This window comes from Pelodiscus sinensis, chromosome 25 (genome assembly GCF_049634645.1).
Source record: "Pelodiscus sinensis isolate JC-2024 chromosome 25, ASM4963464v1, whole genome shotgun sequence".
Taxonomy (NCBI): domain Eukaryota; kingdom Metazoa; phylum Chordata; order Testudines; family Trionychidae; genus Pelodiscus; species Pelodiscus sinensis.
The window spans coordinates 720389-744977 of record NC_134735.1 but is presented as its reverse complement, the minus strand read 5'-3'; the positions used below and the strand labels follow the sequence as shown (position 1 = coordinate 744977).

The window sequence follows — 24589 nt, the reverse complement described above, 5'->3', positions numbered from 1 at the left end:
GGAGCATGGAGGATATAGTGTAGCAACTTCACAGAGGTGCTGGTTTGGCACATAGGCTCTTATCTTTCTCTGCCCTCAGGATGAAAAATTCACCCGCATTGGTTGTAGAGCGATCAGCCTAATGTTTTTTCCGGTTGCATGTTTTCAGCTGAAGCAGCGAGTGGAGTCACGCTGACTTCCGACTGATGTGGGGTTTTTGTGATGGGGAGAATCACAAATGAGTTGCAGTCAGATTAAAGTCATGGACAGTTATTTTAACATCTCAGGCTTTGTATTTAAAAAAAATTCCTTTCAAATTTGGTTCTTTGATCGATGTGGTTTGTTACACCATTTTGTAAGTAACAGTGTTTCTCAGGCAGGGCTGGCGTTACAATACACTAGATTTACCTGACGTTGCTCGGGTCCTTAACTCCATTTTTATTTTTCTTCATTTAAATCTGGGATGGGGTTGAGGATGAGGGTTCAGTAGCAGGCTGCCCTGGGGAGAGAGGACAATTCCAGCCCCCTCTCTCCACAGCAGCTTACGGCCAGGTGAGAAGCACCTCTGCATGGCTGCTGCAGCTCCAGCAGGCCTATGAGTGCATGTCCCCTGGCTGGAGCAGGTCTGGGTTTGTCTGCCCCCTGTGCTCCCCAGCCACATGGAGGAATGGAGCAAACTGGGCATCTCTCCTCACTCCATGACAAAGGGGAATAACCAACGAGGTTCCCATACAAATCTGGGGGCTGCAGCCCCAACCCTCTCTAAAGGACAGCTGCATGGTGGGAGGCTTGGGAGTGTGGCATGCCACCAGCCAGCCCCTTTCATGTGCCTGGTGATTCTCTTCTGTATGTTTTTATGCACCCCTATATGCATGGGTGAAGGGGAGCTGTACTTGCCCTCCTTTCCTCTGCACAACCAAAGCCTGACTTTGCTTTAAGTTAGGATAAGAGGAAGCTGTATACCACATTTGGTGGTCCTAGCTCTTACCAGGTAGGAGGAGTTCTTGAACAGATGGACAGACAAACTCTCTCAACTGTATAATAGATCTAGTGTCACAAATTGTCAAACGCAGATCACTGAAGCACACCAAGACGTCAGGCAGGAGGCCATAAAATAGGCTAAAAATAGGAATATTACACCAGGCTGGCCTCTTCCCCCTAGCTCTGTACTAAAAGTAGAAGTCAAGCTGGCTGCCAGTGGCAAATTTTCTTATGGCCCTCAAAAGAGTGGCATCCAGGTGACCACTAGCTTTATTTGTGCTTAAAGCCAGTCTTGCATGCAGTTCTGTCAAAACATTCTCTTAATGCAATGCAGAGGATGCAGTTTAAACCCACCGAATCCAATATTCAGACTCCAAGATTAGCAGTGTACTCAGAAAACCCTATGTTGGCTTGTACTGCAGTACTGGGGCTGGGCAAGTTGGAAAGATGGGGTCAATGCTCTTTAGAACTCTCCCATCACTATATAGGGGCTTTGCACAAGGTGAATTATCCATAAGCTACCCCGCCTTCCTCCCAACCATTACTGTCTACTCCATTAGCTAATGTTTAGGGACACTTTAATATGTAGAGCTTGGGTACAATAGGCCATAGAGTGTGTGACAATGCAGCTACTGTGTGTGTACCCAGTGGGCCTGTGGAAAATCCCTGGGAATTTTTTTTGGAATTACTGCACACCCACAACAGTTACTCATGCAAAACCAAACAGCTTGCGGTTGTTTTAAACATTTATTTTTCTGAAAAAAAGCCAAAGTCTGTAATCTACATTATGGATTGCAACATTTCGGTTCTTTTTTAAAATCTCTCTCTTTAAAGAAAAGCAGCCACACGTACAATATCACTAGTTATTCCTTTCCTGTTTGCCTTCTTGTAACTGAAAAATAGAATTGATTTTTCTCCCCATCCCATCATTTTGTAATAAATAAATAAATAAAGTATGCCCAAGCGGAGAACCCAGCACAAGTATGACTACTGAGTTAAAGTCCCTGAAAAGAGGGATTACGTTGGAAAGGTACATAGTCTATCAAGTTGCTTGAGGACATGAAATCTTTTCTTTTAAACAGCATATCCCAGTCATCCTCTGCTGTATCTGAGTCCATGTGTATTTGTCTAACTGGGACTCAAAAAGGCCAGTAAAGTCTGAATACAATTTTGTTACTTTACGTGCTATTCCTCATGCTTAAAATAAAAATGAGCATGTACAACAAGCCTAATAAATCCAAGAATGAAACATAATAGTAGCCTTTACATCCAGAGCTTTTATCTTCATTACTACTGATCACTGCAGAAGAGGAAAAGAAAGCTCACCAGACAGCTCATGTCTAATTAAAATAAAGGGGCATGCACCTTTTAATCCCTCTAAAGGGTATTTTTGCTGTTTAACATCAACAGTTCTACAGAAAAAAATTAACTCCTCATATTCCTGCTGATTTGATGCCATCCCATTGTTAGACCAGCCATTCAAAGATTCCCAGTCTTTTATTTGTTCCTTCTAATAAAATAAAATGTGTCCAGTTACCCACACGGTCATTGGTTTCATCTCCACAGCAAAAACAACACATTGTCACTATCCCAGTGCCAGCCCCCTCTCTGGTAGAGAGTCATACGTCAATGTGAATAAGGAGTCTGGTTGTCAGGTCCCATTCTAGGAGACATAAGCGGGGCAAACAACAGTTATCTGTTCTGCGTATGGATGTCCATTGGTACGATAGTTATCGTTGTGGGTTGGTTAGCAGTGTTACTGGTCGGTCCGAAAGCAGGTGGGGTCTTGGCTTTGGTGCTTGTGGATTCCAGCTCTCGTTTTGCCCTCATGTGTCTATAAAAAGAAATTAAAATTAACATTTCTTCATTGTTCCCTACTTGCCTGGGTGTGGTCTCTTCCATTCTAAGTAGTGTCTGGGGAAAAATGGCAAGAATCAGGCTGCTTTGAATATCCAGGGCGAAATCCTGGTCATGCTGAAATCAGTGGGAATCCCTAGCATTTTAGTCAATGAAACCAAGATTTCCATCCCAAGATTTTAACTAAAACACAATATTACTAACGGTTCCTCAGTGTGAGGAGGAGAGTCCTAGATCTACACCCCACTGCACTTTCCTCCACAAAAATGCCAGAATAAGAAGCTCGCCCGGTTGCCCCACTGAATTCCAAAGAACAGGCTCCAACACCAAGAATCTTCTGCTGTCTGCTCCCGAGAGTTGGGCAGCCAGTAAGAGCGTTACAGCTTCCCTGGGGGTTGATGAAGAGGAGGAAATGACCAGCATAGTTTTTTGAAAACTTTTAAAGTTACTACTGTTTTGCAGGGTCTGATGAAATGGATCTTTTTTGTTTCCCCCACACGTTTTTGGAATAGTGGTGGCAGACGGGGCCCCTGCACCCTTTTCAGTCACCCAGGCAGACTGGAGGGCTGCTAGGCACGCAGGGGATGGTACTAGCAGTGGTGAAGGCAGCGGGGTGGATATGTGGAAGCCCTGCCTATGCCGGAAGAGCATACCCAGCAGTGCCAGCCAGTGCAGGTACAGCACTGCCCAAATGTCAGGTGGACCATGTCCTCGCAGGTGAGGCTTGTGCATGCGTAGCAGCCCACTGCCAATGGCAATTCCGTACCCACTGTTCTGCCACGAGGCCCAGATGGCACCACATATGAGAAATGGTAGACAAAGCCTTCTGCAGCTGACACGCAAAGGCCTCTGATAGACTTGCGTTCATTACACTTTTTGTATCTGGACAGCAACAACACAAAACAAGTCCATTTTGACTCCTAGGAGCAAAGTGAAACTGACATGATTTATGTCAGTTTCAGTTTGCTGCTTTGCTGGCACATGTGGTGGAGCAGCAGGGGGCAGGAAAGGCCAGCAACCAGGATGAGAGGGAAAGGAAACATAACTAGGAAAGAGGACGACTACATTTTTGTTTTCTGAGGAGTCTTTCATGAAAACTACATCTAGAACAATTGATGTATTCTTAAATACAGCAGAATAGTAGAAGGAGAGACACACATCAAGAGACCTATGCAAAAAGGATTTGTTCTGAAGCTTGAGATACCAGAAAGTGTAGCCAAGACATGAAAATACAGGAAGTACAGATGAGAAGGGAGGACATCAAGGAAACCAGTGTGAGTGGCATGGAAAGAACAGAAAAAGATGAGATACTCAAGAGAGTTAGAGTGAGTGGTTATGATGTTTGAAAGTTGAAATGAACAATCACGAATGTGTTTTAGTCTTTGGAATTTTGGCTATTAAGTCCTTGACATGGCCTAGGGGATAATGCAGCACAGACCCAACACACATGGCTGTGATTTTAGTTTATCCTGTCTAAGCTTAGCTACGTAAAGGAAATGGGAGAAAGCTGTGTACCTGTTATACATTTTCAACACAAGCAGGACCACTGTAAATATAATAATCACTCCAACTACGATGGCAGCTACTATTGCTCCGGAACCTGGGAGGAAGGGGGAAAAAAGACAGAATGTTTTGTTTCAGCAGCGTTTACTGTACTGTTTAGACATGACTTTGTCAGCAGAGTTTGCACCGCAAACCACTGTTTTTCCCTGGATAAAAATGGAAGCGAGTTTTGGAAAGCTTTTTCTCCTTAAACATGGAACTTAAATTAACCAGGCAAAGGCTTAACTCCAAACATTGCAGTACTGAATTGGTGCTTAAGAACGGAGAGAGTAAAACCGACTAGAAATAAAACAGTCGGGTCACTTTTCTACATCCTTGCTGGAGGAAATACAAAAAGTAAACAAACCTAATCAGAGATGGTCTGGTTTAGTAGGTGGGGCTTCAGGACGCCTGCAATTCTGCCCAACCGGTTTTATAAACTTGGGCAAGTCATTTCCCTGCTCAGTGCCTCTGGGTTCCCTTCCTTCCTTTTTCTTTTTCATCAGGGGCAGGACTCTCCCTTTGTATGGGTACATCAACACTGCAACTGGTAGCATGCTTCCCAGCTTGGGCACACAGATATGCAACAGCTCTGCTTGTGCTTGCATGCTAAAAAGAGGCATGGTAGCCCAGAGTAGCATGGGTAGTGGCCAATGTTCCTTCTAATCTTTTCCATCCATGTGTTAATTTTTCCATCCATGGGCAGAATCAATTTTTATGTTCACTGAGATGTGTGAATGTGCACCACCAGTAGAACAAAAAACTAGCTGCAAGCCTTCAGCTAATCAGGGAGGTGGCACTGGAATTTCTCCTGTGAGGCACACAGGTGAACAACTTACAGAAATACTAGTAGTGACTCAAGCTAACTGCCTGAATACACACCCAGGAGTTCCAGGTGGGTGCGTGCTCAAGATGGCTAACCTGAGCTGCCTCCCATACTATCCCAAGTTACATTAGCGCCAGCTGGGGCAGATCTGGTGAGTCTCTATCTGAGCTGGGAAGCATACTCCCAGCTGCATGCAGACATACGACAAGGATTTGTGTGATGCCCTGCACAATGGGGTTAGGATTCTTGCTGGGTCCATTAGATACTATCAACAAACAACTAATCCCTGTGCATACAGTTAAGCACATACATAAGACTTCGGAGGATTGGGCTCTGTGTATCATGTTTTCATTAGTCTTCATGTTAAAGGGCAGGTGAATAGATTTTGTGCCTGGGCTAGTAGATTCTGCAAAACTAGCAAATGATGTCAAGTAAATTAGATTAATAAAAACAACAAAAATAAGTTATCAATAGCAAAATACATTTTTCTTTATGTCAAGAAGTCAGTGTCTATATAATAGCTGAAAGCATCAAAACACATAGCAAAATCTAGTACAACTTCATTTAAACAAGACCTTCAAGACTGACACTTTGTTAAAACACGCTCACCAAAATCCATTATATTCTATTTAATTTTGATTATCTTTAGGAGCATAAATTTTCAAAGGGTGATATAACAGGTTTGTACAAGTCCTTTGTTAAACGACGTTTGCACAGGAGAATGTTTGGGATAGCTTTTCAAAATCTTCCCCAGACACAGGGATTTCAAAATACAACTTAAATAAATCCATTGTCACTATTTCCCTTACTCTGATAAAGAATTTCTTCTTGAGACTTTGTGGTCACATTTGTTGGAGAGAGAGTATTCTCACCCAGTGGGGCAGCTGTCGTCATCTTGATTCCAGCTAGAAAAAGAAAAAGAACATGATTTTTAAAAAACCACTGACAGTTACTGCCAGCACCTATTTGAGAGAACTTGACAATTATCCATCTGCTATTTGGTTCTTTACATTCTGGCTCTTGGTTCTCACCTTACACCATGGATTGTTCTGCTGAAATGAATGAACACTTGCAGAGTAAAGTATTATACACTGGATGGAATTCTAGCCCTACGGACGTCAATGGGAGTTTTGCCACAGACTTCAATGTGTCATTTTACCCAGTGTGAGTAAGGATTCTTTTCTAGTCCCCAAGTGAGATATTCACCATAAAATGGACAGTGCTCAGCACTGCTAACATCATCTTCTTACTATATATATTAGAAATGTGCATCTGTCTGTCCCTGAGTCTGATTGTTCAAGATCTCCTCCTAAACAGAAAGAGCTAGGACCACCACATTTGGTAGGCAGCTTCCTCTTACCATAACTTAAAGCAAGGTCGGGGTTTGGTTGAGCCAGGATAATGACAAGTGCCTCGAATCTGATTTTCTCATAAAATGGAAAGGGGTATGGTAGGAGGGACAGTTGTTCTGCAGAATGACCATGGGGGGCAGTGAGGGGCCAGAGATGGAGACTGAGGGAGCTATAACCCCATTGGGCCAGCAGGAGGCAGCGATGGAGAAAGGGACAGCTATCTACTATATATTTCGGGGGGTTGTCCGTCTGTGTATCTGTCGCACATCTGGGGGACATTCACCCCTCCCCCAGCTGTGCCCACTGCAGCTGTAGCAGCCATAGAGAGGTGCTTCTCATCTGGCCCCAAGGTGCCACAGTGAGAAAGGGCTGGGGTTGTGCTCTCTCCCGAGGGCCACCTGCATGCTGAACCCCTCATCCCCAGAGCAATGATTTAAATGAAGAAAAACAATGAAGACCTGAGAAAGGCTGGGTACATTTTCTAGAATAGGATAAAGCAAGCACATTCCATGCACACCAGAGATGCACTTTTACCATTACACAGTACTGAGTTTCAGAGAGGAAATCACAGCAAGCTGGAAACAAGTGGCAACAGGCAAGCAAACTGCACAGATAGCGAGTTTCAAAGTCTGCACTGCAGTGTGGCCTGGAACTCCCAGCATTTGCAAAAGAATCAGGCCATAATCTAGGCACAGTGATAATTCTGACTTTGCAAGTGAAAAACCACAGAGGGGTCCTATATTAGCACGAACAGCTGTATTCTGCAGTACTTGTCCAAAGCACTATTGCTCGCAATGCTGAGACTGCAATGTGTGGGGCTTTGTTTTGAATATAAAGGGAAAACAATTGGAAAATAATAGAATATTCTCATGTATGCCATACACAGCTGCATTATCTTCCTCATTATCATAGAACCATAGAGCTGGAAGAGACTTCAGAAAGTCATCAAGTCCAGCCCCCTGCTCTAGGCAGGACCAATCCCAACTAAATCAACCCAGCCAGGGCTTTGTCAAGCCAAGACTTAAGCACCTCTAGGGATGGAGACTCCACCACTTCCCTAGGGAACCCATTCCAGTGCTTCACCACCCTCCTAGTGAAACAGATTTTCCTAATATCCAACCTGGATCTCTCCCAGAGCAACTTGAGCCCATTGCTCCTTGTTCTGCATCCATCACCACTGAGAACAGCCTCTCTCCAGCCTCTTTGGAACCTCCCTTCAGGAAGTTGAAGGCTGCTATCAAGTCCCCCCTCACTCTTCGCTTCTGCAGACTAAACAGACCCAACTCCCTCAGCCTCTCCTCGTAGGTCATATGCTCCAGCCCCTCATCATTTTGGTTGCCCTCCGCCGGACCCTCTCCAGTGCGTCCACATCCTTTTTGTAGTGAGGAGGTCCAGAACTGGACACAATACTCCAGATGTGGACTCACCAGAGCCGAATAAAGGGGAATAATCACTTCTGGATCTGCTGGCAATGCTCCTCTTAATGCAACCTAATATGCCATTAGCCTTCTTGGCTACAAGGGCACACTGTTGACTCATATCCAGCTTCTCATCCACTGTAACCCCCAGGTCCTTTTCTGCAGAACTACTACTTAACTGGTTGGTCCCCAGCCTGGAACAATGCTTGGGATTCTTCTGTCCCAAGTGCAGGACTCTACACTTGTCCTTGTTGAACCTCATCAGATTTCTTGTGGCCCAATCCTCCAATTTGTCTAAGTCACCCTGGACCCTATCTCTGCCCTCAAGCATATCTACCTCTCCCCCCAGCTTAGTGTCATCCGCAAACTTGTTGAGGGTGCAATCCATCCCCTCATCTAGGTCATTAATACAGATATTGAACAAAACCGGTGTGAAGGTGCGTTGGGGTTCCCCCGTCTCCTGCACCCCGAAATGGCACAAACAGACTCCACCAGCCAGTAGAATTGAGGGTGGTTTATTGCTCCTCCAGGATACAGCATAGCACAGATGTAATCTGGTTACAGGAACTGGGGGCTAAGAGGCCTCAGTGCCCCCCTTGAGATAGGGGAATCCCAGCCCCCTCCCCAGTTCCTTCTCCCCTGCTTTCCAGCCAGAAACTAACTCACTCTCCTCCAGCCCTGCCCCCCTGCCAGGGCAGCATTCCACCTTCCTTTGTTCCTCTCCATGGGGGTCAGCTAGCCAAACCAGTTGGGATACCCTCTTTGCATAGTGACTCATCGCTTGTCTGCTCGGTGGTGCTACAGACAGCAGCCAGAGAGTTAGCAGGTTACCCCCCACTACATCATAACCGGTCCTAGAACCAAACTTTGGGGCACTCCGCTAGAAACTGACCGCCATCCTGACATCGAGCCATTGATCCCTACCCGCTGGGCCCGGCCTTCTAGCCATCTTTCTCTCCATCTTACTGTCCATTTATCCAATCCACATTCCCTTAACTTGCTGGCAAGAATATTGTGGGAGACTGTATCAAAAGCCTTGCTAAAGTCAAGGTATATAACATCCACTGACTTTCTCACATCCACAGAGCCAGTTACCTCATCATAGAAGCTAATCAGATTGGTCAGGCACGACTTTCCCTTTGTGAATCCATGCTGACTATTCCTAATCACTTTCCTCTCTTCCAAGTGCTCCAAAATGGATTCCTTAAGGATCCCTTCCATGATTTTTCCAGGAACTGAGGTAAGACTGACCGGCCTATAGTTCCCTGGACCGTCCTTCTTCCCTTTTTTTGAAGATGGGCACTACATTTGCCTTTTTCCAATTATCCAGGATTTCTCCCGATCTCCACGACTTTTCAAAGATAATGGCCAAAGGCTCCTCAATGACATTTGCCAACTCCCTCAGTATCTTCGGATGCATTGATTTACACCAGTGACTGGAAGACTCAGGAATACTAAATTGTGTGAGTCCGTTGTGGCGTCGCATTGGGGTTTCCCCATCTCCTGCACCCCGGGAGTAGCACGAACAGACTCCACCAGCCAGTAGAATAGAGGGAATGTATTGCTTCTCCAGGGTACAGCACAGCATCCATGTAATCTGGTTACAGGGCAGGCCTAGGATGCCTCAGCGCCCCTTGAGATGGGGGAGACTGGGCCCCTAAATTCCAGCCCCTTCCCTAGGCTGCTTCCTCCATGATACCAGACAGACACTAACTCACCATCCCTTCCAGCCCTGTCCCACCCCTGCCAGGGGCAGCATTCCACCTTCATTTGTTCCTCTCCCTGGGAGGTAACCGGTAGAACAGGTCACCTCCCTGTCCCAACAGCTACTCGGCTGGGCCGTGGTACAGGCAGCAGCCAGTGGGGGTCACCCACAGCCCAAGCCTAGCAACCAGCAAGGTACCCACATTACGTCACATCCGTAAATGAACAAAGAGATATTTTACAAGGCTGCTGCATGCCAAAAGGTCTTTTGACAATGGTGTCGGTTTTGATTATTTATGATAAATCTCGGTAGTAATTATTCAGTTCTGTTAGTGAAGCCTTAGGATATTTTGTACCACTAAATCTTTGCAGACAAGTGAAGTAAGGCGGGTAAGAGATTTGAGAGAAGGGTTAGGTTTGGGGTTGGTAAACAGGAGAATGCATGAGATTCTACAGCACGTATCCATGGTAGTAAGGAAAATACTTTGCACTCTCTTTCTTTAGAGTTCTCTGAGGGGAGGGGAAGATTTAAATCTTCACACAATAAAGCAGTTACCAAATTACTTTCTTCCTCCTTGGTGAAAAAAACCTCATTACTGTAATTAAGTCCTATTGCAGTCAATTATGATTCCTCAGACGGCAAGTACAGCATAATGGCATAGTTAAATGAGATGTGCAATCCAGCCCACTCTTGCTAACAGACCTGAAGTGAGACAGGACATGTTTGTGATTGGATCGGTTGTGAAAGTTTAGATAGTTCTTTCTTTCTACTTCCTTTGGTAGCTTTCTCAGGGAAAATATATCGTCTGTACATATTGCCATAGGAAACTCTTTATAAATCCAGCCAGCGTTTTGTGTGTCACTACTAACCTTAGCCATTAAAATAATCCTTCAATAGTGAAAGGTCCGAACACCACTTCATAGGGACCACAAAATCTATTTCAGCTGTAATGCCCTCCAACCTATTTAATTAATTCCTTTCTCAATGCTCTGGCTGAATCTTGTCTATATTTTCTTATACTCCACTGGCATGTTGTACACTTTATCAGTTTGCTTCATGTTGCATACAATTAAATCGAACCTGGAGCCCAATACAGGATTTTGGAAAGAAACCAATGGGTGAGATGGAGAAACCTATCAGTTACACAGCTTTAACACACACTGAACCAAGCAGCTAATCTAGGACTACCTTGGCCTCAGAGGCTCCTTGAAGCTCTCTCTCTTCCTTCCACACTAGTCTCAAAGAGTTTTGCCAAAACAGAATCTGCCAAAGAACGAACCTGCCAATACATGGCCAGGTGCATGTTCTGGGGCGAGAAGTGGGGTCCTGACTCATTCGGCCTTTGCTGTGGCTGGGTTCCATTTCTTGGGACATGACTGAGTCTCCACTCACAAGGCCAGGAGGCTCCAGGTAACTGACATTTTTGCCCTTTATGTTGCGACAGCACCTTCCATCTGAGGGGTTTAGCATCAGAGGAGCAGCCATGCAAAAAGCGGCGCGGAGTCCTGTGGCACCGTACAGACTAACGGAAGTGCCGGAGCATACGCTTTTGTGGGCAAAGACCCACTTCATCAGATGCATGTGAAAGCTTATGCTCCAACACTTCGGTTAGTCTATAAGGTGCCACAGGACTCCTCACCGCTGTGGGGTTTGATCACATTCCCCACCGCCCGCTCCTAAAAGCAGAGGGGGCAGGCCTCCCGTTTCTCTTCCTGCCATCGTTAACAGAGCAGGTTGCCGTTGTGCTCAACCATGGCACCAAGCGGACACAGATCCCTGAACCTGGGTCTTGGCAGGAGCAGAAAGGCTCTTCCTCCCCCCGACAAGAGGAGAGAGGAGGGCAGAGCTGCGAAGGTAAGAGCGGCTGGGCAGCAGGCTCAGCACGACAGTTAACACATGGTCATAGTTCTGTGGGTGCGTCAAGAACATACTGTACTGGCACAGTATTCGCTTGACAAGCTGTCACAGGGTACCAGGAGCTAGGCAGTGCATTATCACCATGGCAACCTACAGGCCACATATGCTCCCTGGCATGCGGCTGACATGGCTCTAGTCCACTATCCTCATGGTGCCTTGGACCAGGAGAAGGCAATGCTGTACAATTGCAGTATCCTGAATTGTGTAAATAGACCCCGCGGACAAAGGCTGCCATCTCCATCTACGACAGAAAGAGGTGTCCGTCATTTCCTGCAAATAGACAACCGTGTTTTTGATGGGTACATTTCTACGTGTGCCATTTTTTGGAAGGAAGGGATTTGTATTAATACTGTATTGAGCTAGCATCCATCTGTGTATGCGCCACACCCCTTTCTCTTAATGGAATCGGAACAGGACTAAACATTGTAGCATATGCCCTATACTGCTAGCAGCTAAAGGTGATTCTCCTTTAACGGTTTGAGTATTAAGAACCTGGAACTAGATTATGAAAACTAGAGCCTAGAGTTAGGCTCCCGAGTAAGTGGCATGATCTTTAAACGTACGGAGCAGCTGGTTAAATCAAAGATCTTGGGTTCTCAGCCCTTTTGAGAATTAGGCCAGTTAAGACTAAAAATAGAAGTAAGAGCCTAATTTTAGGCACCCACGGTGAAAGCCTGGCCCCAACGAGGTTAATGGCAAAACTCCCAGCGATTGCAGCAGGGCTAGAATGTCGCTTGGATGTTTGAAAACCAGTTCTGTCCCTGCTAAGTTCTAATTGGCCAGTATGTGCCCGGTAGCAAGAGCCCAGCGTCGTGGATTTGTTAGCGTAGTAGCAAGGTCTGCTGTTAGGTTTTGTAACTGAGAATGGGAATTCACAAAGTTACTGGCAGTGGGCAGTGGGCTGCTTTTTTCCAAGGTTTGCCCCAGCACGAAACATGAGAATCACAAGATTGTTTCAGTCAAATGGTTCTACTCTCTTTGATCAAAAGAAAACTCCCAGAATCTGGAGCGGGGTCATTCTGCTCCGATTGAATGGTTCCTTTGTGGAACCAGGGCCCAGCTACTCTTGTAACAGGATCGTTTAGTCTGCTCATTATCCTTTCCCCTGAATGGATTTTAGATCAAAAGCTCCCCCAGCTCTAGCTCCTGGAGTTTCGCAGAGAGTTTATCTTGTGATAAACACCTGACAGCTCAGCATCAGGAGGAAATTGCAACTTCTCCACAAAGGTGCAATCATCATCCACTGGCCACCCTACCATGCAAAAGGCATCTCAGGCAATGATCTTTGCTCTCATTTCAAGATGACTGCACCCAGAGCATGAAGGGATCAGGCACTGCGGCTGAGGGGGAAGCTGAGCAAATATTTCCTTAAGGGCCTGACTCCGGCAAAGTTACGCACGGACTAGAGAGACAGGCGCCAGGGCCCGCAGAGTGCAGAATCCCGATGGACGGTCTGGAGGATTGGTACTAGAATGTTGCATCCAGCAGTGCTTAGTCACCAGACCAAATCCGTACCAGGAACTTAGCTACTGGCTAGTCAATCTGGCTGCAGTAAACAGAGGACTGCTAGCGTTCTGGCTTTTATGGGGTCAAATTCATCTGTGGTCTAAGCAAATGAAACCCCATTGGATTAATTGGGATTGGGATTGTTTTACAGCAGGGATGAAATTTGACCATTGCTGGTTTTCAGACACTTACACCAAGGACTCTGTGTGAAAATAAGTTTGTCTCATCACTTCTTTTCCATTTTGCCACCATAAACCTGCTGAACATACAGGGGGTAAGTGCCAGTTGGAGAGCCACAATATTCTGAGCCTAGGAGTGGGAGCGAGGAAGTCTAGAAGGCTAATCCAGGTTCTGCCAGTGCCTTAGAGAAACCTCTCTGCTTAATTTCTATCCTGTGAAACAGGGAAGGGTTCTTCTGAATTGGGAGTCAGCCAGCCCCACTCCTAGCGGCCAGAGGGACCCCCAGGGCACACACTGCTGACCATCTTGGCTAACAGCTATTGATTTCCACCTACTTAAATCTCTGGACCACGCTGACCCGTAATACAAGATCGAAATCCACTGAAGTTAACAGGAATCTTTCCATCGGCTTCCGTGGGCTCTGGATCCGGTCCTGCTGTGGAGATGGGCAGATGCTATGTAACAGGAGTTCTAGGGGCTGCACTATTTGAAATGTCCCCTTTACTACCCACAGACGGTGGGGAGATTTCCAGATGTTCATTAGGTGGATGCAAACAGAAGCAACAGAGTTAAGCCCTTGGAACGTTTCCCCTGGAACCAGCTTTCCAGCTACAGTAGTCAGTTGTTTTAGCAACTCAGTGCAGTCCCCCATTTGTAAAAGCATCCCTGCTCCCCTCAGCCCAGCATTTCAAGCTGAACAGACATGCTCATGTTCGCTCACCTCAGTTGGAGCTAACCAGTCAGACAGCCACTGCCTGAAGCACCTGGTGAGGAGAGAAGAGGTGGTGGAGAAATACAGAGGGTTTGTGTGCAGGTTGCCACAAGAGTCTGGGAGCGGACTTCCTGCTGGGGAAAGGCAGGTGCTGCTCAGGGAGAGACGCAGACCAGCACTTAAGACAGAAAAGCGTGTTGTTGTGTCAGACACTAATAATGGAAAGGCTCAGGAGTGCCAGCTGGCTCCGGTCCCTATTTAAAATGCTGCGTTATAGCCAGACCTTCCGCTGGGTATCAAACCAGCCATTGTCTCTCTCTTACCTGCAATAATATTTATACTTCTGTAGCAGCAGCGGGCTGGGATCGCGGAGAACCACAAATGCATCGTGCCAGCTCCACGGGGCGGTTGTTAATGGCCTCGTCGGAGGTGGGGGGACCCGAGGCTGAGAATAGGGGCCTGTCCTCAGCTGGGCTGCAGGGCGCTGGCAGGGCTGGGAAGAACACGGGAAGTGCTGACTTGGGGGCTTCCCCTGCTCCCACTGATGTCGGTGGGACACGCTCAAGCAGGTCAGACCAATGGCCAGTCACTGAAAGCTCCCATCCTGCATGCTCAGTTGTTCCTGTTGGGTGGCCCAGGCGAAACGAGATCAGTGAATCTAAGTCCCGTTTCCTGGGGGAAGGTGCCCATGTCACCAAGCCACCACCACGTCGACCAGAGAGTCAACGGGCCTTAGAAACCAAACCACCCCCAGGCTCACACCATGGCTCTGCCAGCTCCTGTCCGCATCAACCCACTGCTGTCCCAGGCAGCGATCGCTGGCCGCAGCGCGGACTGCTGGCTAAGGAGCCCGTGCCAGCCTGGTGTCTCTTCCTTGAGGGTATCAGACACGTGTTCACGGCAAGTTCCAACAGTGCAGAGGGAAAGAGGTTTCCAAAACTGACATCACAAAATCCATGTTCTTCCCCGTAAGCCGACAGGCCACCCAGCCTCAGCCTGTTCAGTCCCACACCACCTGGGACACGTGCCAACACACTGGAAAAGCTGGGATCGCTGCCCACGTTTTAAGGCAAATTAAAACACAATGTACTTCAATGAAATACAGTAACGCACCTGGATGTACCTGGGGAGGGTCTCTGGGGGAAAGAGAAAAAAACATCCAGGCTCCTGCAGGGACTATTGCATAAATATGGCTCCAGGGAAATAATACAACTATGTATTAACTGTGTGCCCGATGTCCGTCCAACGCCTTTACATAAGCACGTGGGTGTCAGGCTCTGGCATGAAGCCCTCCAGGGTTAGCCATTGTTAAACACGCATTGAGGAGCACTTCATTTCCTTGTGAGACTGCATGAGCGTCATCTTAAACAACAGGTGGTTTCTGCATCCAGAAGCAGCATTAAACACACACACACACCCCGGGGGGGGAGGGAGGGACAGACGGACACACACACACACACGGAGAGAGAGAGAGAGAGAGAGAGAGAGAGAGAGAGAGAGAGGACAAGAGCCAGCAAAGCACTGAGACTCCTCGCTCCGAACTGATCAATCGCTCTGCAGCGTCTGACCCTAGTTCAGCTGCATTAGCTCCCAGCCAGGGCTTGACTATCCCCTCTCCTGGGTTCAATAGTTATTATGGACAGGACTTCCAAAAGGAGCTCAGCACCCACAATCCATGGAGAGCTGGGCCCCCAATTCTTCTAGGTCCCTTTGAAAATCCCAGTCCTCCGGAGGAATATTTGCAAACTGGAGCTAGCAGCGGGTGCTGCTTTAATCTACACTGGAAAGATTTGACAATGGAAGTATTGTCAACATTCATAAGTGGCCAGAAAGAAAGTCGACCAGACGCGTTTACCCTGCCACCCTCTCTTGACATACCACATTAGCTCGACGAGAAAGGACCGTGGGGAAGCATCCCACAGCGACAGGCATCGCCTTCAGACGCTTCCCCTCCCGACGTCTGGATGCCAGTCCTTGCCGTGTGAGCAATAGGGCCAGCAGTGAGGTGGCGTTGCATTGGGCTGCACAGAGCAGCTGTGCACAGCAGAGCATCACTTCTGGGCTAGGAAAACTGACAAGGAGCGGGGGATCTCCGTGTTGCGCAGGGGTGGGATGAGGAGCAGCAGCTACAGAACTTCTGGATGTGTAAAGCAGCCTTCCTGGAGGTGTGTGCTGAGCTGGGCCCTGGGCCACGGCGCGAGGACACAGGAATGCGGCTGCTCTCTTGGTAGAGAAGTATCCTGCCATTGCTCCGTGGAAGCTGGTGATCCCCAAATGCTGCTGATCCTTTGCAAATCAGTCTGGAGTGAAGAAGTCTGCCATCAGGGCAGCAGTTACAGTGTACAGGGAAAGAAACCGCATGACACTACACAGCACTCTGACTCTGGGACATGTGGCTGGTATCGCGGCTGCTTTGCTGACACGGGCTTTCCAAATTGGCAGGGCAATCGATGGCTCACACATTCCTATTATAGCACCACCCACCGCACTTCAGAACACATCAATCGGAAGGGGCATGTCTCCATTGTGTGTCAGGCAGTTGCAGATCACGGGGGGCGTTTCACTCTGCATCTTGATAAGACACTTCAGCATCTCATTTTGGTCTTCCAGGAGCTTTAGTGGTTTCTGTTCTGACTTGCAGCTCCCTAGCTCTTCTGTGCTCCCTCTTCTCTTTCTGAAGTGTTGAATGCCCAATCAGCTGCATTCTGGGATTCCTGGGAGCCTATATGGTAGATGGAGGTTGTCATGGAAAAGGCTCCACTCAGCACCTCTGCAGACTCAGTGTGTGGTGCCCGAGTGTCCTCCATTGTCCCTAGAGCCAATGGGAGCCTCACTGTTAAAAAAAAGGCATCGGGCCAGAAACCGGGCTCCCAAAACCAGGAGGCATCAAAAAAAGACCACTTCTGAAAGCTTGGGCTCCATTGACTTGCCCAAGGCCACGGAGGGAGTCAATGTCACAACCAGGATCGGAACAAAAGATTCCCAGTTCCCTGCTTCTGTCTAAAGCACTGAACCACACACTTCCCCTTCCTCCTGCGTGAGTCCATGCTGTTTAGTCAGTCTATCAGGAGGAAAGCCCGGAAGGCCCAGCTGAGATCACGGCACTCTACACACAATAAGAGACTCCCATGTACCAGACACAGTTTGCTCTAAGGCTTGTGTTGCCAGAGAGTTGAGTTACTTCATTGTTTCAGCCTAAAAATGATTAATTCTTTAAAAATATACCTAGAGCCCATAACCTTTAAACAAAACTGCCTCTTTACGTGCAACGCCGGGATGATGGATCAGACGTCAGCAGAGGCCTGGAAGCAATTATGCAGCATACTCCCGAAAGGAATGTTAGAGGGTTTCTCTTATTTTCAACACTTTTTAATTAAAAAGCCCCTTTACAACACTGCTTCTCTTGTCCAGCCCGACACTCATTTGTAAGTGGTGACTGGACACAGGAGAAGCATTAAACCGAGCATCCAGAGATGACAATTGGTACTTGACAAACAAGACTTAGGCCAAGTCTGCACTGGCCAGCTATTGTGCAGTTAATCCGCCCCTGCGCTGTAGCTTCCATGGTGTCCACACGGGGAATGTGCTTGGTGCGCACTAGCTCTGCAGGCAGCACGCTCCAGGGAAACCACCTCTGGATACAGTGCAGAGGCGCCAGCGTGGACCCCATGGTGTCGTTCTGCGTCCTGACTGGCCCCCAACACCCTTCCCACAATGCCTTTTCTTGCCTCTCAGCTCAAACTCTACAGCCCTGCTCAGGTGACCAGCCCTCGGGCCCGCCCTTCGCATTTCCAAAGGAATGCGAAAGTCTCCTTCCTGTTTGTGCGTCGATGCGCGGTGTTCTCAGCGCCTCTCGGAGGCTCCCTGGCTACAGAGCTGCTAAGTAAACAAGCGGGAGTGGCCCATTAGTAGCTCTCAAAGCGGCCTGCAGTCACTTTGAGAAACACAGGTCTAGTGTAAAAACGACCTTTTGTAACATTGCGAGTTGGGCTTGGTAGAGCGGGCCTTGCAATGCCCATCTAGGTTCTAACTGCTGCAGAGAGAGTCTGAAAAGGGCCGGGAAGCACCCGAGAAAGACGAGAGAGTTTTTGTGAAATGCCCGGAGTAACACTGACACCAAACACAAAAAATTGCAGGAGGGGAAGGACGAGCGGGAGGGGAGGGACGAGCGGCAGGCGGGAGGGGAGGGAGAGTGCACAGCGGCACCTAAGCATCACGGAGCAGCATGTGGACACACTGGAGGCACTGCCAGCACTGCCCATGGACCAGTTCCCAAAAGTGTTTTCAATACACACACGCGTGCGCATCACTGCCGACACCACCCTGTCTCCAGGTGCCATTCGCCGCACTCCACACCTGCCCAGCCAACCTCCACTCCTGCTGCACTCAGCGCCCATCCGCGTGCAGTTTAGCCCTGATGAACCACAGTCCCCCTTGCACAGTTCAGCACAGCTGCGTATTAACTTTGGACGTATGCAGACCGGGGCCTGCCTCCCTCCCTATCTCCCACCCAGTGCAGACGTTGCACGCTTCACGTGTCCTATTTTACTGGGTTTAATACATGAAATGCATGTTTCAAAGCAATCTTTAGTTCATGCCATGAAAGCGAGCGAGCGAGCAAGCATTCCCCAGCAAATCTCCAGTCACTGTAGCCCTAAGTGCAGCGCACAGACCAATCAGTAACCCCCTAGCAACACAGCCACTGCCCTCCTGTGCATGGCAACAAGTTGCGCTGACTTTCAAATTGCTGCCTCAAGGCATCTCTGATTCTCGCAGCTCTGTGCTGCTCTAGTAGCCCTGGTCTCGTGCTGTGCCTCTGCGGGCCAGCCTGGGCTTTCACCCCCTCTCCATCTCCCCCCAGCGACAGCCACAGGGATATTATCATCAGCCCTTGCTCCAGTCATCCGAAGAAGCGGGTTGTGCCCATGAAAGCTCATGACACTATCTACGTTTCTGTTGGTCTCCAAGGTGCTGTAGGACCATTTGTTGTTTCAGCAGCCAAGTCCCGCTTCCATGCAAACAGTGCCAGTGGGCCTCCGAGTGGCCAGAGCACACTCCCCAGTCATTCTGCACCTGCTCAGCCCGTGAACTCACCACAAACACAGACAGTAGCAGGCGCTTTCGTGGGCACCACCCACGCCCTTGTGAAGAAGAGGGTTGTGCCCACGAAAGCTCCTGCTACGCTTCTGTCTGTATTTCCTGGCGAGTCGCTAAGGTGCTGCAGGACCACTCCTGTACATTTTTGAGTGTAACATGGCAATCCCCACAACTCTGAAACATGCCGGCCCCGCGCTGTCCACACAACACGGAGCCCGTTTGTGCTGGGCGGGCGGTGTCGCTTCCAGCGCAAGAACACATCCCCAGTTCCACTGAGTGCACTGGCAGGCGGGGGCTAGTCACCCAGCACATGGGAGGTACTTGGGGTGGCTGGCTCCTGCCCCGCTCAGGCTGCTGTGGCTAGAGCCAGCACGGAGACGTGTCCCCTTCCAGCGCCCAAAGGAAGGAGCTCAAGCTGTGAGGGCAACGCGCACACAACGCCCAGCACAGCAGCAATTTATACTCCTGGTCGCTTCGTCAGAGGGCCTGAAAACACTTCAAGCCCCACTGAAATGCAGACAACTACCCCCAGTTTCACCTGGATGGGGGTGGAGCGCCTCTGTCACTTCCTACTGGCTACTCAGCAAAGCGATGACCAGCCCAGGAGAGCCCAGGTGTTTTGATCCAGGTCTTCCTCTACACGTCAGATCGTGCTCCTGTCCCGCACCGTGATCCTCAACGTGGAGCCAGGCCGTCTCCCCGGAGAGCTCCTGACACTCCCGGGGGAAGCCTCGGCAATCGGCTGCTCTACCCCTTGCTTGCTACGAGCGTTCGCTCTTTCAGCGGGGAGCCCGGCTGTGAAGAGAGGGTGGATTGGGCATTAGCCAGCTCTTAAGTGGACTCCAGCCCACGGTAAATGGATACCTAGCCCACGTGTTCTAACGCGCCCACCAACTACTCTAAGGAGGGGGCCGCCCCCCCCCCCCGCAAGGTCTGCAGAGGTGTTTTCTCAAACCCTGGCGTCACGGCAGCCCTGCTCTCCAACATCTTTCAAAGCACGTGAGGCTGCCGCAGCAAGGCCAGTACATCCTCACGCCCAGCCGTCCACCTAGATTCCCGTGCAGAGGGGACGCTGCGGCGAGAGCAGAAGGGCACAGCAGGAGTCTAAGCAAACGCTGAGTCTCTCAAGGCGACACGGATCAGACTAAACTACCGAGCATTGACGGGCGCTAAGTGCCGCGCGCAGACAACAGGACACAAGTGGAGGCCTCGCGCGGAGCGGGAACTGTATCTTCCAGGGGAAGTGTCCTGAGAAACTGGCCAATCGTAGGGAAAAACGCTCTGCAGCACCCATGTGGGGCTCCGGGCACGGCCGAGTCGTTCCGGAGCAGGAGGAACAGAGGGGGCGTTTCAGAACCTGATGCTGGTTCGTCTGTAGCATCTTGTACCACAGAAGAGTCCTTGGGCCCCAAATGCCAGGAGTTTGCCATTGACTCCTGCTCCCCCGAGGAGAGAAGAAGGAAGCATGGCCTGACGATTCTTCCTCGTGCCAAATGGAAGAGGCAAGGAACGTCCCTGCTCTTGCTCAGAGTCTAACCAGGCCGACGTTCGCTGCAGCGAGTGCCACCAAAGCCAGCCCCGTGCGTTTCCAACAGAGCGAGGGACCAGCCGCAGCGTGTGCATTTGGATTCAAAGCCAGGCAGCCCCAGAGTCTCAGGCCAGTCTGTTGACCCCCGCTCTACGTTCAGAGCCCCTGCAGGAGAAACACTTCTCGTCTGTCTAATTCCTGCCGTGCCGGAGGAAGGGCGCGCGACCGCAGCATCTCCAGGACACGTTGCCGAGACGCTTGCAGGAGGCAGAAGGGTGATTTTTCTTGGTAACACAGATAAATATTTTTCTAAACTTCACTCGGGGCTCTGGATTTCTGGCTGCGCAAACATAAGAATCTCTTTGACGTCCTTCATAGCGTCCTCCTTTAACACTTCACTCGCCAACCAGGACTTTGATTTAGTTCCCACCCTCTTTACCAGCGAGTAGATCTATGCAAAAGCAGGGGGCGTAGGCAGCCACAGTCACAACGGGACAGGGCGGGTGGAGAATAAAAACGATCTTAGTGTCGGCTTTCATTTTAGCTTCCTCCTCTTGGACAGGGACAGATCCCATGCACTAGCTTATCGCTTTACAAACAAGTGTACACATTGTCCAACACTAAAATGCAGCCAGTTTTGGGGACGCAGCACCTTGACGCAAGCGCTTCAGGACAGGAAGTGAAGATGCCGTCACATCCACTGCAGAAGAACTCTGGAATGGTACGGCGAGTCATCCACGCTGGAATCTGGCTTGGTCTGAGGGCTCATATGACTAACGTCCCTTTGCAAGGGATTGTACTAAAGGGCTTTTAATGGCAGGTGGCAATTTCCTAACCTGTGTTACTGTGGGCTGGTATTCTACGGAACCTCTCTCGGGGGAGACGTGGCAGATATAAAACCTAGGCGCGCAAAAGGCTATATTGAAAACGTGCTGGTCGAACGTGGATGGTGGGGACAGAAAATGAGAAGTGCTTTTCCCAGGGAATCTCTAGGGAGGAGCTAATGCAAATTCCCCAACTTGGGCCCTGCGAACACCCAGCCTTCTGAAGCTACGCCTTGGGGAGAGCCGGTAACAAAAAGCCAAGGTCAAAGGCTCAGCGGTTTCTTCATGCAGCTGGATCCACCCAGCCCTTGCTCTCATCCGGGATCTGAGATGGGGGAAGTCAGTAGTGGATTTGGGTGCTCTCTGGGAAGAGCTTTTAGCCGACGTGTAGGAACTTTTCTTGCTTTAAAACGAGCTCTCTGCAATGAACCCTGAAGAGGAGGCGGATGGTGTTGCAGTTGCTGGCAGCGCACTGGGCCCAGGCGTCGGAGAGCAAACGATCACAGAGCCTGGCTTGCTGGATATCCCTGGCAGTAAACGCCGGGCCAGACGGGATGAGACATGAGGTGACCACTGACAGCCAGAAGCCTAAAACGGGCGGTGCCTGTGGTGGACCACGGGGGAGGGACACGGGCAGCTGCCCTGCCCCCATGGCAGCAACGGCCTCGTTTTATTGTCTCATGCAAAAGATGGCACCTTCAGCAGCAGACGGCACGTTGGTCCCCGCTCCTTGGCTGGGGCCTTTCTGAGCAACTCTGCTTAACTCCTCTCCTCTGCAGCGGTGCTGGCACAGAGCCCGGGGGATCCTGCCTCCTTACCCTCGCAGGGCGCAAGCCAGGCTCTGTGGCGTGTTGCTGGAGGCTGCTTGTTCCAACACGAAGCCTAGAGCTGCCAGAGTGTCGGCTCCAGCACGGCATGCCCAGAGCCGGAGCCGAACCTCATGCCGCACACGGGAATGATTTTCCACGGATGCCCGATGCAAGCGCTGTGCCCACATGGGGCGCGCCGCTTGCTGAGAGGCGGCAGTAGAGCTCATGGCTTCCGAGTGCTCGGTCCATCCACACTGGCATCTCCACAAGCATCTCCGCTCTACTCTGCTCGCGATTCCCAAATGACATCGGGCACCAGATTGCTGGAGTGAGTCACCCTCCCGTTTTGCAGAGGGACAGACAGAGGCCCAGAGAAGTGAAGGGATGTGCCCAAGGCCGGGAAGTCACTGGCAAAGCTGGGAACAGAGCCCAGATCTCCCGACTCACGGTTCTGTAATTAGTTCGTTCACCAGCCCAGCCCGCCCCTGGGTAAGCGGGGTGGGTGGGTGGGTGGCAGGAGAGTCCGACACAGGGAGTCAGAATGGTCTGACGTGGCGAGAGAACAAGCTGCATCGCTCTGGTCAGTTCTGTCCCCGTCTCTGCCTGTGTGTTCCCGAGGGCCCTTTTCTGAAAGGGGATTTCTCGGCGCTTGCTACTGACATAGCAGCTCTTCTCCCCTGCTGTCCTCAGAGACGGGCGCCGCTGAATCAGCGCAGGCTGGGTGAGGCAGGAGCACGGTTCCCACCACACACATTGCAGGTGCAAGGAAGAGGGCCGGGCCCTTAAATCAGCACAAACAAGCAGAACAAGGAGAGGCAAACGGGCCTTTTGCACTAGACTGGAATCGCTAGTCGCTCCCAGACACAACCAGGAAATAGGTGGGGCAGAATCAAAGCCCGAGTGGTTTTAGCTGAAGGGACAAGGATGGAGCATAGGAATTTACATGCAGCAGCAGCTCAGACTAGAAACGACCGAACAGAGCCGGGGCCCAGCCCGAGTGTCTATGCTGAAGCTTTGTGGCCCCCCAGTTTGAGCCCGGTCAATGCAGGCGGCTTGTTGCAGTGGAGACATGCTCAAGCCAGGCCTGGGGGCCAGCGCAGGGCTTCAGGCAGCGCCCACCACTGCAGAGCCATCGCCCCGTTGGAGGAGATCGTTGCTGGATTTCGGTGCATTTTAAGCAGGTCGGGATTTTATTGCGGTTGCCGTTTGCTAAATAGATCTGGATGGACAGGCCGGGGGTCTCAGTCAGAAGCAACATCACTGGCCTAGACAGATAAAGTGAATTCTCTCTGTGTAAGAGAGACCACCCAACCCTGCTAATAGAGTGAGGGAAGCAGCTTCAGTAGATGTCACTGCTCATGCTCGGGACAAGGGGGAAACATGACCCCACAGGACGCCCGCGGCCATGCGTCGCCTCTGGGGGCACACAACTGATAGACCACCATATCCCCGGGCTAGCTGCTCCTTCTCCAGCGAAGAGAGTCATGAGATTTTTTTTTCTTTTTTGCATGCCCAGACTTTCATATCCACGAACTCCCCTGCACAAATGCAGCCCCTGGATTTTACTCCCACACGCTGAACTGCACGTGCAAGCACCCAAGAGGACATTTGCAGCTTTGCACATGTGCTTTTGAGACCCTGCCTCCCAGCGCAAGCAGCGTCTAAAACGGTTTCTCTGAGGTGTCCGTGGCCTGCTAAGCAGAACTCTCAACACGCACATTGAACACGCAGGAAATCAAATCTACAAAGAAATTGTGACTCAAGGCCCAGTCCAGGAGTCCGGTCTATTCTGCAGCTGTGCCTGGCCTAGCCTGGAGGCTATTCAACAGGTCTCCTGGCTCTGATACCATCCCAAGCCAGCCCCGTTTCCTTGGCGCGGCTGTCGGAATCCCTGACTGCCTGTGGCGAGCCCGGTCGGCTCCTGGCACACACGGGAATAATATGGAAAGCTGGGGGGTGTATACACACAAGCACACGCACACGCGAGGAAGCAAGACACCACTCCCACGTCTGGTACATTCAACGTTTCCCAACCAGTCGTCTCCACTAAAGAGGCGGCTCCCTGCCGACCGGCCCGTGATGAGCCATCCTCCCAGAGGGTGAAATTCTACCTCTCTGCCCTACCCTTGCAAACCTCAGCTGGCAAGCCAATGCCCTCCAGGCCCTGGAGCGCCTCACATACGTTCCATGCAGAGCTGCAGTGGGGGCAGGTCCCGGACCCGGCGCAAGCCAGAACTGAGCCAGGCTGCTGGCCACCCACTAAACATGGACTGGCTGGGGTGGGACGCGCGTAGTCTATAGCTTTACCCAACAAGCTTTTGCTTATCGATTAATCGACTGCACCGTTCCATCCCTA

General features: G+C 50.1%; 1 protein-coding gene across 1 annotated transcript in view; it reads right to left on the bottom strand.

Moving 5' to 3' along the window:
* Positions 1-1693: 1693 nt before the first annotated feature.
* Positions 1694-24589, bottom strand: part of NCMAP (non-compact myelin associated protein) — a 37649-nt gene continuing 14753 nt past the window's right edge. The window contains 3 exon segments of the mRNA XM_075908950.1: positions 1694-2794; positions 4333-4417; positions 5995-6090. Coding sequence (XP_075765065.1) covers positions 2653-2794; positions 4333-4417; positions 5995-6090 — 323 coding nt within the window. The 3' untranslated portion in view covers positions 1694-2652.